At 48.8% G+C, this 17,603-nt stretch overlaps 1 protein-coding gene across 2 annotated transcripts in view; it reads left to right on the top strand.

Moving 5' to 3' along the window:
• The window catches only part of SLCO2A1 (solute carrier organic anion transporter family member 2A1), a 79,627-nt gene that overhangs the window by 10,775 nt on the left and 51,249 nt on the right, over positions 1–17,603 (top strand). The window contains exon 1 of one of the 2 annotated variants that reach the window (XM_045538994.1): positions 6,847–6,929. The exons of the other annotated variant lie outside the window; for it this stretch is intronic. Coding sequence (XP_045394950.1) covers positions 6,882–6,929 — 48 coding nt within the window. The 5' untranslated portion in view covers positions 6,847–6,881. Of the gene's footprint in view, positions 1–6,846; positions 6,930–17,603 lie in introns of those variants that run through there. 2 annotated transcript variants of the gene reach the window in all.

Genomic DNA, 17,603 nt, shown 5'->3' with positions numbered 1-17,603 from the left:
ACTCACGTGGATGCCTCTGGCTTTGTGGAGGCTGCTGGAAAGTCTGGGATGCCCTCACAGGCCCCAACCTGTGCCCACCCCATCTCTCACACTCTTCCTTCTCACCCCGCCTCCCTCTGTCCTCACAGCCCAGCTCTCACTGCACCTGGGCCTTGGGAGCTTTCACAGAGTGTCCTGGCCAGTGTGCAGGGCCCACCCTGCAACCCCCAGCTGGATGACATGTCTCTGGAGGAAGGAGAGAGGAGCTTATTGAGGGCCATGTTCCCTGGCTTTGCTGCCAGAAGGCCCAACAGAGACACCGCCCCCCCCAGAGGACACCTGGCCCAAGGCTGGCGGGAACATGCCTTGTGGGTCCCAGTCTTTGCTCCAGGGCTGCACCCCCCATGCCCCACCCAGCCCAGACCGGCAGGGCCAAGTTAATGAAGAGCCGGCCTTGTCTGCCAGGCCCACTCCACCTCTGGACCTTGTCTCTGACTTGGAGCGTGAGCCCACAGGGCTCTGTGGCTGCCCGCTGCATTTTCAAGTTGCCCTTGCTGTCTGGGGGCTGTGCTCTCGCGCAGCGAAGGTCCCCCTCGTGGCAGCTCAGGCTGCCTCCTTTAGTCGTCAGTGTCCTGGAGAGTATGGGCCCACTGAATCCTTGTGCGAATGTATAAAATTTATTATACAAAAACTAGAGACAGATATTAGTCAAGCCTGTTTTCATCGTCTTAAAATTACAAATATTTGGAGCCCCCACCCTCAGCAACAACACATTTTTAGCAGCAATTATGGTTTCCTGAGATACCATCACAAAGAGGAGCACATTTCATTAGGGCACATAAGTACGGTAAAACACAGGGGGTGTATGGGTATGTAGTTGTGAATGAAAATATATTTTATTCCCCCTGCTTGGGAGGACCCATTATGTGCCAAATTTAGTGAGATAATGTGAACAAGTTTCCTTTCAGAAACACTATCTGCCCAACCCTCCCCACTGTACTGTGAGGTACGTATTGTCCACATTTCATAGTGATGGAAATTGGGAGGCAGCCCGTGGGAACTGCCACGTTACACAACGACAGAGCTGGAGTTGGGGCTTTCTGGCAGATTCTGTCTTAATATTTTTTTCCTCCATAGCTGTTCCTGCACTTTACCATAAACCACAAATTGTTGGGCCAGAACAGTGCTACCTCATTGCTTTATAGCGATAGACACAACAGAGCTGCCTATTTCTATTTATTGCTGTATTTTCCCAAATCAAATTTGGCAATGGCGGCCCTGAAAGTCTTCATTCCTCGTTTTCCTTTCTTGCTTCACATTTTCTCACAGTGTGAGCCTAGACTCACACTCCAGCTGTACGGCACATGCGCGTTTAGACCCGCCGCGGGTGCGGGGCAATTGGGTGGCCTAGCAACACTCGATTTCTAAATGAAAGAATAAATGGAAACCCAGTTGGCTGCACAACCTTTTGTCATTTAACTAATCTGCTCAGAAACTTACAATGAGGACGTGACTTGTATATCTGGCAATCAGAAAGACAATAAATCATGGGACAGCCATCTGTAGAATATTTACAAATCATTTTTAAAAGCTTTACGGAGAATAGTTTAAACTTTGGGGAAGAGTTTCTTCTCTAATGTGATGTAAAGGAGGCAGGATGGGTAACCATATGTAGAGATGACGCGAAGTTTTAAAAGCCACAACATGCAGAGCAAGAGACTGCAATGGGGTATCCCTAGACAGCGATAGTTCTGTCTGTGTGGAAGCCTATACATGGTTCTGTTTTCTTCTTTGTGAATTTTGATATTTTCCATTTTTCTATAATAACATGTCCTATATTTATACTTACAAAAAACTACCCATTAAAAAGCCCCAAGTCTGTAGTGCCATCACACTCCTTTGCCCGGTGCAGCAAAACATCTCACTGTGGTGCATGGAATGCACTGTAAGGCAGAAGTGGGTACTCCAGGTCGCTGAGGATGGACCAAGAACGTGGCTGGGATTGCAGCCCGGAGGATGGGGTTGTCTAGAAGGACCATTTTCTGCAGTGCTGTCACTGCTCCCCATGCATTTTTACATCTATTATCACACTTGAGTCTTACTGCTTTCCAGAAATGGAAGCAAAATCAGATAACAATACTTGACATCTTAAAGAGAGACAAGAATGTGCAACCTTTTCTTTTCTGGGGTGACTGAGAGGCAGTTCTGTCCAGGAGGCCCTCTCTGTTCTTCTGGTCCCCACTCCCAGGGGCTGGCTCAGAGCTTAGGAATCTAGCCCTAAGCTAGTGGGTTGGCCAAACATCTTAGAGAAAGAAGGGTATCTGATCGTCTCCTCACCAGACAGGAAGAGTGGGCCCGAGGGTGAAGTGATGAGGACAGAGGCTGGGGTGGGATCTGCTAGGTGCTGACTGGGGGTCTGGTCCTGAGCCTGGGGTTTTATGCCTGAGAGGATGTGGGCAGCATCCTTGGGTGGGCTGTCACCTAGTCATTCAGTGAGCCTTGACTGACCATCCACTGTTTGCAAGGCAGCACTCTGCTAGTATTGTAAACCACAGGGGTTTCTGAACTCTGAGGCCGAGTGGTGTTGGGACTGCTGCCTGAGACTCATTTATTCATTCATTTATTCTTATTGATCGTCTACCATCAGCCACTGGAGATCCAGGGATGAACAAAGCAGAGTTTGCTGTGCCCTCATGAGTGAGATCCACAGTGAACAGATATACAAATAAATGCAAAGTTACAAAACACATCACATAAGAGGGGAAAGAACTGGGTTTTATGAGAAAGAACAGGGTAGAGATAATTGGATTCTGCTTTATACATCTGATGTCATGGACTCTGAATTTTAACAAGTCATCTTCATGGTTCTCACATAGAACTTCTGCATGGAGCACTCAACTGTGAATCAAACAAGGTCCCTGTCTTCCCAGGGGTGTGGTTAGATGGGTTAAGATGGACCATAAAGAGCTATAGTGAATTATGGTTTCCATCAGCATGGAAGGTTCACATAACGGGGAACCCCTCCTGCTACAAATGCCTAGAGATGCTGCATAAAATAGAATAACACTGGAGAGTTAAATACATCGCTGAGCTTGCAAGAAGGAAATGAAGAATGAATTGAACACCAGAACAACAAAGGCATCAATCAGTTGACCCTGCGAGGAGGAAAAGGGGGAAATGTGCATGGTATGATTAGAACAGTAAAGATACCCTAAAGGAACTCCTAATGGTGATTGGGTTTTAGTAATCACACAAGTACCAAAGATGATTTTGGGAGTTGAAACTCAGACCCATTCATAAAGCTGGGACCCTTCGTGAAAGGGGAACTAATAAAACTCCACCCACCAGCCCAGGGACAGCAAAGGGGTTTGTACCTGGCAGGACTTCTGGGTGAAAAAATTCCTCTGAGAAATTACAACTCCAAAGCTGTACCACATAGGATTGGAAAACAGAATTTATATCATCTACATGGTGTGGTGATGCTTACCTTATATACCATATACACAAATTAACTCAAAATGTATCAAAAACCTAAATGTAAGACCTAAAACTATAAAACTCTTTGGAATAAAACATAGGGGAAAAACTTTATGACATTGAGTTTGGCAAGGATTTCTTGGATATGACACCAAAATTACAGGCAACAAAAGTTAAAATAGATACATTGTATTACATCTAAATTTAAAACTTCTGTACATCAAATAACACAGTCAAAAGGATGAAAAGACAATCTACAGAATGGAAAAATATTACAAAAATATTTGCAAGTCATATATCTGATAAGGGCTTAATATCCAGAATATATAAAGAGCTCCTACAACTCAACAACAAAACACCTAATTAAAAAATTAGCAAAGGACTTGAACAGATATTTCTCCAAAATGATAAACAAGTGGCCAAAAAACATATGAAAAGATGCTCAACATCACTAATCATTATGGAAATAAAAATCAAAACCACAGTGAGATATCACTTCACACCGAGTAGGATGGCTACTACAAAAACAAAACAAAAACCAAGAAAATAACAAATGTTAGCAAGGATGTGGAGAAATTGGAACCCTTGTGCACTGTTGGTGGGAATGTAAAATGGTACAGCCATTACAGAAAACAGTATGGCACTTTATCAAAAAATTAAAAGTAGAATTACCATGTGATCTAGCAATTCTGAGTACATATCCAAAGGAATTGAAAGCAGAATCTCAGATATTTGTACACCCATGTTTATAGCAGCACATTCACAATAGCCAAAAGGTGGAAGCAACCCAGATATATATCAATATATACCATGGAATACTATTCAGCCTTAAAAAGGAAGGAAATTCTGACACATGCAACAATATGGATAAAACTTGAGGACGTTATGCTAAGCAAAATAAGCCAGTCACAAAAAGACAAAATACTGTATGATTCCATTTATGTGAGGTACTTAGAGTAGTCAAATTCAGAGACAGAAAGTAGAATGGTGGTTGCCAGGGGCTGGGGGAGGGGAGTTTGAGGAGTTATTGTTCAATGGGTTTGAGTTTCAGTTTTTCAAGATGTAAAGAGTTTTAGAGATGGATGATGGTGATGATTACACAACACAGGAATGTACCTAATGCCACTGAACTGTACACTTAAAAATGGTTAAGATGGCCAATTTTGTGTGTATTTTGCCACAATTTAAAAATATATGGGTAATCATTAAGACAAACAACATTGAATGTATAACTTCTAAAGCAGAAGAGAGTAAAAGGGAGAATAAAGAAACCTAATTAAATAATACAAGGTTAGAAAGGAGAGGGGGGAAAAAAGGAAAAAAATAAAACAACCAAAAATAAACTCCATAGTAAATAAGAGCACAATACAATGAGGCAGATAGAAATCTAGATTTATCAGAAATTATAGTACATGAAAATGGCCTACTCTCACCATTTCAGAGCTACAGAATCTCAGATTGGATAAAAAATAGAGATAAAATCTAGATAAATGCTCTTTAAAACCGTCTAAAACAATAGGACACAAGAAGGTTGAAAATCAAGGGATAGAAGATATATCAGAAGAATGCCATCTAAAAAAAGATGGTTTATCTACTTTAACAACAGACAAGAATATCTAAAGCAAGAGACATGGCAGACTGAGTTGTTTGTAATGCCTAAAACTGACCAGGGACTAATATCTGGAATTCATAAGGGAATCCTAATAATCAAGCTGAACTTCATCAGCCGTGTGCTGAGGACTTGGGCAGGTGCACTGGAGGCCAGCTGGGCTCACTTCACCCTCTACTTTTCTGTGAACGTCACAGTCACTGTCATCTTTTGTAAACCTCTGTCTTCATGCTGAGTCGCTGTCAGCAACCAGAGAGCACCTGTTGCCCTTTTGTGGAAAGTCCCCAATTTGAGAAAATCAAATTGATTTTGATTGGTTCAGCAGGGTCACGTGCCCCTCCCTGAGCCACTCTGGCTGGTGGCATCTCCTTGAGCCATGTGGTTGAATAGGTCCCCTCTCCAAAATGAGGGGAGAGTGGCTCTCAGAAGGAGGGCTGAGCAGACCCACAATGAGACTTCTCATGGGCAGGAAAAGGACAGACTGAAGGAGACACCACGGAAGAGGTGTGGTCCCACCGGAGGGAGAGGGCAGTGGGAATGAGGGAAGGGACCTTATGAGTCAGGGTTTTTATCAGTCTCCTATTATCACAAACTTGCGACTTAAAACAGCACGTTTACTGTCTAGCAGTTCTAGAGGTCAGAAGTCCTTGATTTCTCTGGAGGCATTAATGGGGAATCTGTCTCCCTGCCCTTTCCAGCTTCTGTTTTCTAGCTTCTAGAGTCACCTACGTCCCTTGGCTCAAGGCCCCTTCCTCTGTCCTCAAAGCTAGCAGTTTAGCACCTTGAAATCTCCCCTCTTCTCTTTTTGTCTGACTCTTGCCTCCCTCTCGTAAGACGCTTGTGAGTACATTGGGCCCACCCAGACAGTCTCCTAATTTAACACTTTAACTGCCATGGGAGTTGTACTTAACTCACACTAGTTTTGAGTCCAGGACCTTGTGAAGCATGTGAAGACTCAATTCTCCAAAACAAATTAAGTAAGAAAGTCGTGAGTTGCATACAACTCAATTGCTGTGCAGTGTAAACATTGATTCTAGCACCATGTGAGTTGCATGTAACTCACGCACAAAAAACAATAAAAAATAACATTTTCATTAAATAAGAAAGGATCATTTCATTTTTGAGGTTTTTATTCTATTTTTGTAATAAAACACTGTGACCCCAGGGGAAAATTTTTTTTTTCTAGTGTAGCAGTCAATATGTTAAAATCTATAACTTAATCACATCTGCAAAAACCCTTTTGCCATGTAATGCAACTTATTCACAGGTTCTGAGGATTAGGATGTAGGCATTTGGGAGGCCATTATTTTTTGTCTAACACAGGGTTCAACCAAACCAGAAATAGTAAAAGATACACACAGAGACACACATGTATGTCTATGTATTAAGAGATTTATTACAAAGAGTCAGCTTACTCAATTTGGGAGGCTAGTTAAGCAAATCGAGAATTCACAGGACAGGCTGTCAGGAAGGGATGACCACAGGCAGGCTGGAAGTCACAGGTATGGCCAAAGCTGCTGGCCACAGGGGAATTTCTTTCTTTTCTTTTTTTTCCCCCTCTTTCTGCCTCCTCACCTTTCTCAATCCGCAGCCCTGCTTGCAAAGCCTTCCAACTGATTGAAACAGGCCCACCCTGATTATCTAGGATAATCTCCCTTACTTAATGACGACTGATTATGTATTTTAATTACATCTGCAGACTCCCTTCACTGCAACACCCAGATCAGTGTTTGGCTGAATAATTGGGGACCACAGCCTGGCCAAGCTGCCAAATCAAAAACACTGTCTCAGGGTCCAAGGGCAGTGACATCAAGACATGTGCAGGACAGAATGTGGCAGCAGCAGACCGAAGGCTCCAGGAGTGGTGAGCATCACCAGGCAATAGGAAACCCCAGGAGGAGGGAGGCAGGGGGCCAGAGGTAGTTTTTCAGAGTCACTGATGGGAGGAAGGTGTGCTTGGGGTGAGCTTCTGCAAGGAGGCCTGGAATGGGGCAATCTGTCTGCTCCTTCTCACAGTTGGGAATCCCATGACTGTGGTCTGCTTCCGTCCTCCACACAGATTGCAGAACCACACACACAGATCAGACACCCAGTGTATAGATGCCCCTTCCTTATGTTGCTTACCGATGTGTCCTCTGTGACCCACTACTAAGGTCACAGGCCCCTGGGCTGCAGACGTGAATCCACCGGCAGTGTTGGAAAGGCGGGTGAGCTCACGACTGCAGCTTGTAGGCGTCAAATATTTGCTTAGCTAATCTTTCCCCATCTAAAGATGCTTGTTGATGATTTCATTCGGGAGTCTGGAAACCTGCAGGTAGACATCCCAGCCAAAACAAACCAGGTGCGGATGATGAAACCACATTCCCTGGCATTTGCCTTTAAGAACTCTAGGTGAGGCAGTGCGGAGTGTTCAAAGCAGTTGGGAAGTGGACCAGTGGGCCACACCAACACTGGCCCACACCAACACTGCAGCCAGACCCTCACTGCGTGAGGAGTCCCCAGGCCCAGATGGCCAGATGGCCAAGGGGAATACAGAAAAATAAAGGGATTGACTCAGTTTTACCCCAAAGAGTTTTTTTAAGCTGCCCTGTTTCATAGAATGGATTTGCACAAGAGGTTTAGGGTTTAGCCTTATTTCTCAGAAAGAGATGTTAAGAAAAAAGAATTTAGGTAGTGTTCAGGAAGGCCTACTTGAGGCTAAGGCCGTGGTTCTTGAAGTAAAAGTGTGGTCCCTGGACCAGCAATATTGGCATCCCACGGGGGCTTGTGATAGATGCAAATTCTTGTGCCCCATCCCAGACCTGCTGAAGGGAAAACTGGAGGTGAGGCCCAGCCAGCTGTTTCAACAAGCCCTCCAGGCAATTCTGGCGTCCCCTAAAGTTGGAGAACTTCTGCCCTGAAGCGAGCACAGCTTGGGGCACCGATTCACATGCAGAGGCCACTGAGGCAGCTGTGATATCTTTATGGCCAAGGCATTTGTGCAAGTGTCTGGCAAGAAGTAACTGGCATTCAACTCAAATGGTTGTGGGGAGCGTGAGCTTCTAATATAGGTACCATAATTGATGGAAGGGACTTTGGGGGAACCCTAGATTGGCCAGGGGAGACCTCCCAGAGCTTCCTGCTATGACCTGGGGCAAAAGCCTAGGACTGTGAACCTCAGGCCCTGAGACCTGCCTCTGGGCCAGGAGACAGGAGAGCCAGGAGGGTGCTGAGGGCAGAGCCTTCTGGGCCGCCACACACGGGAATTCAGAGAATCTCCAGGGGTGCCGGGCACACAGGTTTTCTGTGCCAGGCTGAGTTCCATTTCAGTCTCTTTTTCCCCCCAATAGTTTGGAAATTGCAAGTGTTCTGGGAGGCTGAGGTCAGGAGTGTTCTAATTAATTATATTTATAGCTTCAAGTTAAATACTGTAGGTAAACAGGGAATTTGAGAAATCGGCTTGTGTTTCTTTCTTGCCTATATTTCCCACACCTTAGCCGGACATTTCACAGTGCAGAGAAGACCTGGATGCTCCGATGAGCCCTCCCAGCAGGGGTGGTGATCAGTGTGGTCCACCCCATTGTTGCCCCCTGGGGTCATGGCGGTGGAGGGGCAGGAGGGCAGGAGGGCGTGGGAGCCAGGAAGGATGTTCTGGTCGCTATCATCTAAACGTGGCTTTCTGATGGGAAGGAAGCAAGCATGCCTTTCCTGACCTCCTGCCTTGACCTCTGCATGTTTCTCTTCCTCTCACGTCAGCCTGGGACCTGAGGAAGCTTTTCTGTGGTATTGACTGAAGCCCCTGTCTTGTCTCCCTGCTTTCCTTACCCAGACCCTGCGGCTCTTTCCCTCCCCCCCTCCTTGCTGACCTGCAGCGTGGGGGAAGAGCGAGGCAGGCCAAGGGGGCAGGGAGGAAGGAGACCCTTGGGAGACACCTAGGAAAGTCAGGGTGGTGAGGCCACGGAGTAGGCAGCCCTCTGTCTGGAAAAATCTGAGAGTCAGTTGAAAGGATGGAGAGAGAAGAGCAGGAACAGAGGCTCCTGGGGCAAACAGGTGGCCAGGCCGTGTGCTGGCCAGAGGTGACCACAGAAGACCAAGCAGCCAGCCCATCCCCCTGCCCTCCTGATGCAGCCTCCAGTGATAAAGCTGCCCACCCCAGGAGAGGGGCAGGGTGGGGGCCAGGTGGGCAGACTCCTCCCCATGTAATGACTAGACAAAAGATGCAACCAAATCATACATGTTGTTAGAAACCAAACAGCCCTGTCAGGCTCCAGATCCTTGATCTCTCAGTCGTCAGAGTTCAGGTGTGCTCCAGCATAGGTCAAGCCATGGAGACTCTGTCCTCCTGATTCTCTTGCTAATTTAGCAGTGCAGCTCTGTTAGGAGGTATCCGTGGGGCCCGATTTGAGCTACACCCTCCATCTCACTACTGGAACGTGCAGCTGTGTGGAGTCTAACCGGGCCTGGGGCTCTGGCCTCAGGGAGAAGGGGCGCAAGGTGGCAGAGATAACGGGACAAGACGTATCTCACCAGCTGCAGTCTGCTCAGGGAGCTCCAACATTGCATAAAGCCCAAGGGGATTCATGTCAGAGCCCCAAATGTAGCTACTGGATTGCTATGCTAATTTGGGGATTGGTCCTTGGATCCCATATGACCCAAAGGGGTCCTTATCTTTTTTTCAGAGTGTGAGGTTGACTATTGGCAGAAGTGAGACTGTCTTTCCCTAGAGCCACCTGCTGAGTAGGCTAAGACCCAGGGATCCATTCCTAATGCCATCACCAGTCAGCCCCCTGCACCTCCTTCCCCAGGTATGTGACTCAAGTTGTCACCAGCTATTTACAAGGCTGAAGAGAACTGGCCTTTTTGCCCTCCATGCCCAGGAGGTGCCAGCTTCACCCCCCATGCCTCCCACTGACCTTGTCTCCATTGCTGTCACCCCCCCACCCAGCTCCCACCTCCTGCCCTCTCTCCGCAGGGGGCTCCTCTCTCTGGATGGACGTCAGCCCTGTGTCCCCTACCGCACCCCTGCCTTTGCCCCCCCAGGCCCCGTGCCTCCCTGGACGTCTCCATGGGTCTCCCCAGCCCAATCCATCTGCCCACCGACTCAATCCACCTGCCCACACTTGCCCGGCTCCCCTTGCCTTTTGAGCTCCTTGCTTCCCTGATTGTCACCTTTCCCGTCCCCTGGTCTGCAGGTGCCCACTTGCCATCCCCCGAGTCCCCTTAGTCACCAGCCCATTGCCTCCCCCGAGCATCTCTCCCGTTGAGGTCCCTGGTCTCTGCCGCCACCCGACTGGCGTCTATTCTGCCTTGTCCCAAGACCTTACATGGCCTCCTCACCTCTAGCCTGGTACAGGTTAACCTTTTAAAGTGTTTGACTGTGTTGTCCTGCTCAGAAGTCTTCAGTGATGGCCAGATGACAGTAAACTTCTGTGGCTCCTCTTGGGCACCAGTCGTCTCTTGACTTAGTTTCCTCCTCTCTCCTGCCCAGAGCTCTCTCAGACTAAGTGGATCGTCCCCTAGGCCTGGGAGGACCTCTCTTCTCCTCTTCCCCCATTCTCAAAACCCCAGCTCCAGCCTCACTTGTGCAAGGACCTCTCCCTCTTCTTCCCCCTCCCGCATTCTGAACCCTTCTGGCACCGTCACTCTGTGGCTGCTCTGGGTAGTGTCACCTTGAGAGCAGCTGCTCTATTGTGTGCATGTGCCTCACCTTATCCACAAATGCGCCCACCGGGGGTCGAGCCCTGCTTGGCCCTTGGTCTCCCCTGAATGTGTTTGGTCCAGAATGATATTCAATAAATATTCACTTATCATATTATTTCAAATGTTCTTTCTGGACAAAATTAGCAATAATACCCCCACCCCACCCCACCCCCATACACACTGATAAATCTGATGAAGTCTGTCCAGGCTGGCAGGCCAAGGGGGTTGTGCACTGTGTCTGTACTGTTGCCAGAGACAGGCGCCATCTCAGCTGTCAGAGGGAGACCCAGCATCCAGTTCAGGGCAAGTCTCAGGCAGCGTCTTTTGAACTAAGCAAGATCTTCAGGGGTGTGTCCCCATATAAGCCTTGCCTGCCCTGGAATCGCAGGTGTGATGGCATTAGACAGAGAGGCCTGCAGCTGCCTGTGGGAGCAGGGGAGTGACGAGGGAAGGGAAAGGAAAGGCTTCCTCGGGGAGGGGGGGTGATATGCAGAGTCAGGCAGGCGGGGAGGCCGGGGAGGGGCCAGAGGGAGCTCTGGGCAGAGGGACAGCAGGCAGGAGGAGCGAGGTGCAGCAATACAGACACAGAGGGATGCACTGAAGGGGTGGGCACAGCATCAGTGTGGCAGGGGCTGGGGCTGCCTCCCCAAGCCTGCCTGCAGGGGGAGGAGGGCTCTTACTGGGATGTACACTGGGGGCACAGGTTTAGAGTAAGTCCGGAGGAGGAAAAGTCTGGAAAAGCATCTCAGTCTGGAGCCTTGTCCTTTATAAGGTCTAGGCAAATTGGTGGGTGGACATTCTCTGGCCTGTGGAGAAGTGCCTTGTGGACTGACCCCAAGGCTCGTGAGGATTTGCCATGAGTGGGAAGGCAGGGCGCCATTCCGTGTGGCAGCTTTGAAAGGAAGGAGAGGCAGAGGCTTGACTTAATGGGGGGAAAGGAAGGCCCGTCCGGTGTACGTGGGCTTCCTGTGGCTGTGCCGCCCACGGAGGGGAGTCTGTGTCTCCGAGGGAAGTGCTCGTGAAGTATGAGCAGTCAGGACCCTCCGGGTGCAGGTGAAAGGCCAGCGTGGACAGGAGAGCCTGGGAATGAGCAGTCCAAAATCAGGAGTTGGCAGTGTTGGTTCCTTCTGAGGGCTCTGAGGGAGAACCCCTTCCATGCCTCTCTCCTTTCTAGCGGTTGTCGAAAATCACTGGCTTTCCTTGGCTTGTAGATGCATCACTGCATTTCTGCCTCCATTGTCAAATGGTGTTCTTCCATTGACCTTGGTTGTCCCTGTGTCCAAATTTCCTCTTTTTATAAGGATGCCAGTCAATGAATTAGAGTCCACCCTGTTTCAGTATGGTCTCAACTTGATTACATCTGCAAAGACCCTATTTCCAAACAATATCACATTCACATGTACCAGGGGTTAGAACTCCCTCTTCTCTTTTTTGGAGACTTCATTCACCCCTTGGTACACAGCAAGGAGGCTGGGCGCAGAGAATATCCTCGGCATCTTGCTGTGAGTTCCATAGGCAGAGACAACAGGGTGGAGAGAGGTGTGAGACCAGCCCTGGGGTCACAGCAGAGTGGTGGGGGGCCACCTGTGGGGCTGGAGGCCAGCGGGCACTGTAGGGAGGGAGGTGGAGGCCCTTGGCATGTGGGGGCACAGACATCCCCGCTTCCCTGCCCAGAGTCATCCCCAGGCGATGTGGTCCTGCCCACCTCGTCTTTGGCACTTTTTTGTTGATCAGTGGGCAACCAAGACCACCAGGTTACATGACCCTCCTGTGATCTGCAGGAGGGCAAGCGGTGGAATCTGGAATCATGCTCATAGCTTGGCGATTAGGGAGGACGTTTCTTTCTCTTGAGGTTCTGATGGGATAGAGATTTGAATGTTGGGCAAAGAGCCTTTTCCACTGTCATCTTCTACCTGCCATTGGATAACAGGGGGAGGAATGACTGCAGAAGTGGGGCGATGTTCTTATGCAGGGGCAATCTGTTCGGTTGAACACTGGGTCTTTCCTTTCCCCTTAACATCTCATCCTGGCTGCCAAGGACCTGCTCTCTAGGGGCCCAGTTTTTAGGGGTCTGCTTATCACTTTTGGAGTCAAGGGGTCTTGGAAGACAGCCCATGCTCGTGAATCCTGGGTCTCTTGGCAGGCAGGGGAATGCCAGGGTGACCAGGACAGGGTGTGGGAATGGTCCCATTCGGGAAAGTGTGTCTGCCAGCAGCAGGTTGTTGCAGGGGAGGCCCCACATCTGCACAGTGCAGGTGGAGGCAGAGCCAGCCCATCCTGCATTTGTGTGGGAAACTGGAATGCTGTAGCCTCAGGAGAGTGAGAGGGACCTGCTGACCCGGAGCAGGGCCCAGCACCCTGGCTGGGGAGGGCCAGCAGGTGCCCGTGCACTTCTGTTCTTGCGGGGTGGGCAGCCTGCTCACCTGCTTTAAGTATCTGCTGTTTTGGGTTCCCTCATAGACTCTTGAAGCTTTGTTCTGAGACCTCCACTATGGCTTTGAGCAGGCTAGGTGTGTTGTGGCTTGTCAGGCATTCGTCTTGGAGCTGCTGCAGGTGGCGGGTGGGCCCAGGCTGCCCTGGGACAGCAGTTTCCCTGGGTAAGGGCTCCTTCCCTGTCCTCCCAGCACACTGACCTGTTCTTGGTGAAACCTCCTAGGGCTCCTCACGGAGCTGGCCCAGGGACAACAGCCCAACGCCCTCCCTTCCCCACTGCTCAGGAGTCATTCTCCAGTCTCTTGTCCACTACAGAAATACCTGGCAGGACCAAGAGCCAAAAGTGGGTCCAAGATTTCAATTCTCCAAACGGAGATGATTTTGTTGGGAGTTCTGATATGGAGCTAGCCCTGCACATGATTCTGAAGAAAGTGAAAGAATCTGTGGGGTTTGCTAAGTAACTTACCATGGCTCCAGAACCTTTGTGAGAGGTAAACACATACAATAGAAGGAAAATATCTGTTTCTACAACAAATTTACAGCCCAGTTTGATAACTCTATACCTCGTACTTATTGCTTAGGAATGCCTAGGTTATCAGTGGGGTCATTCACTGACATTTGTTCTTTCCCTTTGATTTGTTCATCCGTGATTATTTACAGAGAAGAGTGCTTCTTCCTTATACAAACAAACACCCTGCTCTCTCTCTGGTCATTTCCCTCTTCTGTCTTGCTGGTGACAGGTGTGCGCTGAGTGCCAGGATTGCTTCAGGGCCCAAAACACTCGTGGTGGTTGTAATTACAACCTGGGCTCAATGCTTCCAAGGAACAAAAGAGAATGTGTAACAGGAGGGACATTCTTTGCCACCAGAAAGAGAGGAGTAGAAGCTAATGGGGGGGGTGGGAATGAAGAGCCCCCAGGCAGAAAATGGCCCCCACCCCCCAAAGCTCATCACCTGAAGTGATTTCAGCTACAAATTTCAGCTGCCTACTACCCAACAATAATGTAGTTAGCTTGGTACCCAAGCCACCATTGCGGTGGAAAGCTCAGCAAGAGTGGAGGGTGGATGGGGCTGGTGTAAGGAGAGCCCTCTAGGCTGGGACACTTTGCTTGCATTTTAATCTGAGGTGGTGGGGATGCATTGGAGGGTTTTTTATAGGATCTCAACAGGCTCTCATCTCCATTTTTGGAAGATCATGCTGATATATGCTGAATGACTCTATTTCTATAAAATACAAAAACAGGCCCACTAATCTGTGCTGTTAGAAGCCAGGAGGACTCATTGCTCTGGAGGTGGAGTTGGGGGGTGACTGAGAGGTGCTGGGGGGAGGCTTCTGGGAAGCTGGTAATGATCTACCTCTTGATCTGGAGACTGGCCCCTCAGGAGTACCCAGCTTGGCACATTTTTTTTTAAGCTATAGTCATGATTTGTATATTTTCTACATGAATGTTTTATGTCAATAAAGTTTCTTAAAAGATTACTCTGGTTCTTAGTTAAAGAACACATCGAAGAAGACACAAGTGAGCGTAGGAGCCAGGTAGGAACTTGTGATAGTGAACCGGGCGGGAGCCAATGGGTGACCCAGACTGGAGGGTGGCAGAGGAGGTGGAAAACACAGAGTAGATGCAAGACTGGTCTGGAGGCAAGGGCTGGAGTGGAGGGGAAGTGGTGTGGGGTAACAGTAATGCTGCGGCGTGGATTTGGGGGACAGGCCGGGAGTTGGAGTTGAAGTGTGTGGGAGTCAGTTTGATATAAGTCCTGGGGTCAAGTGGGGAGACTTCGGTCTACAGCCCCTGAGGGTGGATGAGTGGGACACCCAGGGGAGCGCGTAGAGAGAAAAAGGACAGAGCCCAGACACCGTCAATGTCAGATGGGGAGACGGAAGAGGCCTCCCATGAGGATTTCTGAGAAGGACCAGTCAGAGGGAGAACACGGAGATGGCACGTGACATCACAAATGGCAAGGGGGAACCCCGAAGCCCTTGGGGAAGCGAGTGCTGGAGAGCCCACTGCACTCAGCAGTTAGGAAACTGGCCGTCCTGGTGAGAACAGTTTCGCTGGTCCTTCCCTCCCCTGGACTCACACAGGACTGGGCAGCGTAGTGGGGCAAAGGATGGTGTGACTCAGCATCCGCTGGCTGCCACTTTTTACCAACTGTGTGACATGAGACAATTTTGTAAGCTCCCTTGAGCCTCAGTTTCCTCATCTATAAACAAAAGGAATCACATGTACCTCTCAGGGCTTGTATGAGGATTGACTTTGCTCAGCAAGTATGTATTGAACATTTATCATGTGCCAGATAGCCAGATGCAGAAGGTCCAAAGCAACCAAGACTGACAAGTGAGGGGTCAAGTAAGTAAATAAATAACCAAGAAGATGTGAAGGAAAAAAATGCTTCCCACTCCGTGCTTCCCTGCGGCCACCACCTAGCCCTCTTGCACCGTGGGGTCCCTCCCTTCCTGGCCGATTTCCCTGGGGTCAGCTCCTAAGGTCCTAGGCTCTTCTGATACCATGTCCCCAATCCCTACTTTCTTGCTTGGAAAAACTAGCTTCCCTTTCCTTGAAGTCAGGAAGGGAAGGGCTTAATCTTCAAACCCTTCCAGGATGTGAGAAAAAATATTGACATCCATCTTATTATTAGAACAAAGAATAGGAAAAATATCAAACAGCGAAGTTTCCATGTTAATATGGTGCATGTCCAAATATCATTTTCTTGCCATAAAGGGATTCAAAGCAGATTCTCCAATGGTGCCTTATTTCAACCTAACAAATTATTCTCTTGCCAACTTCCCCAAAAGACAGGGTAGCACTTGTTCTTCATGAAGGAAAACATTTCTGCCTTAACACAAGAGATAATTTTGGAATTTCTGAAGAATTTGGATACTTATTTGTAGAAATGTCAGTGATAATTTCGAAGTGTTTATTTTCTGGGAAACCTTGAGCACCACGCCTCTCGCCTCTCGCTGATCTGGCAAGTTCCCCTGGTCTCACATGCTTAGGTTCCATCCCCCCTGCCCTTGGGCAATCCCTCACCCTTCGCTCTTGCAGGGTCTTCCATGCAGCCAGCCCAGGCCCTCTCCACCCCACTGCGGAGCTTCTGACAGGGTGCCGCTGGGAAGGAAATGAACAACACAGAACAAGGACAACACAAGGCAGGTTAGCGCTGCTGGTGTTATTAGGAGCTAGAAAGTTTGTCCACCTCCTTTTTTTGTGCCCTATCTTCCTTCAAACAAGGGCGTTGCAATGGAAGTCTGCACGTTTTTTTCTGGATGGTTCTGATCTTTGTACATTCAAGGGCCCGTAGGATCCTGTCATATCAAAGGCCTTTTTTTTTTTTTTTTGGCTCATAATAATACTATACAAAATAACAACAAACACCACAAAATCATGCAGCATGGGACTTCCAGTATGCATTTTAATTGTATGGTGGCCTTCAAGTGAGATTTTTATCTAAGCTGCACGTACTAAGCTGAAAAGTGGTTGAAAAACCCTGGTCAAGTCTGATTCAGTCAGGACTTGGCTCAGAGAGATGCCTTGACTGGGGTCCCCCAGGCGGTGTGAAAGGTGGGAAAAGAGTCCACCTTGGACTTCAAAGGCTTCTTCTAGTTCATAATAATACTAATAATACTAAAGGTACCTTTTATCATTGCTGCTGTGAATACCACCAACTCTGACCCTAGTCTGGCTATTTTGGATCTCTGTGCTTTATCTTGTGCAGGCATTCTTCCTGCATGGGGACATATTTGATTTCCTGAATCAGTTCTTGAAAGAGACATTCCCCTTTGGGGCACGGGGCCATGGTTTGGATCCAAAGCCGCACCCTGCAGAAGGTATAGGAGGGGTAGGCAGGCCAAGGGCTGGAGGAAGCCTTCCATGGCAGGAGGCATCTGCTTCTTGGCTTAGCTTCCTCCTTCTTCTGAGGGGACAGAGGGAAGGAGCCCACTCTCTCCTCCAGCTCTGAGGGCCCTCAGGTGGGCCTCTGAGGAGCCAACCCAGATCTCCTCCTCCCTCTTTAAATGCCTGTGGCTCTGACATCGGGAAGCAGCCAGGACTCACCCTTCTGAGTTCAGTTCACATCTTTGTCCCCATTGCATTAGGGCTCTTGAACCCCAAGCCTTACCTCCCGGATCTTACCCACTGGTGCACTGCCAGCCAGGACTGAGCATGAGCTGTGCGAATAGACACTCTGAGAAAGAGACGTGTAGGTGGAGATGGGCAGATACCCAGAGCCGGCGCCACTCTCTGGCCACGTGCTTCTGTCGGAGACACACGACCACTTTGGAAGACTCTAGTCAAATACATGAGGTGTCAGGACACATGAACGCAGTGGGGAGAGGAAGGACCTGGTTACACTTTTAGGCTTGACAACTTAGTCCACTGACAGGTATACACTCCTTGGAGCCTTGCTTTTTCCCATTGAAAGTTGGG

Source organism: Lemur catta, chromosome 1 (genome assembly GCF_020740605.2).
Source record: "Lemur catta isolate mLemCat1 chromosome 1, mLemCat1.pri, whole genome shotgun sequence".
NCBI classification, from domain to species: Eukaryota; Metazoa; Chordata; class Mammalia; order Primates; family Lemuridae; genus Lemur; species Lemur catta.
Note: the sequence above shows the minus strand (reverse complement) of the source record. Positions and strands in the feature narration are given on the sequence as shown.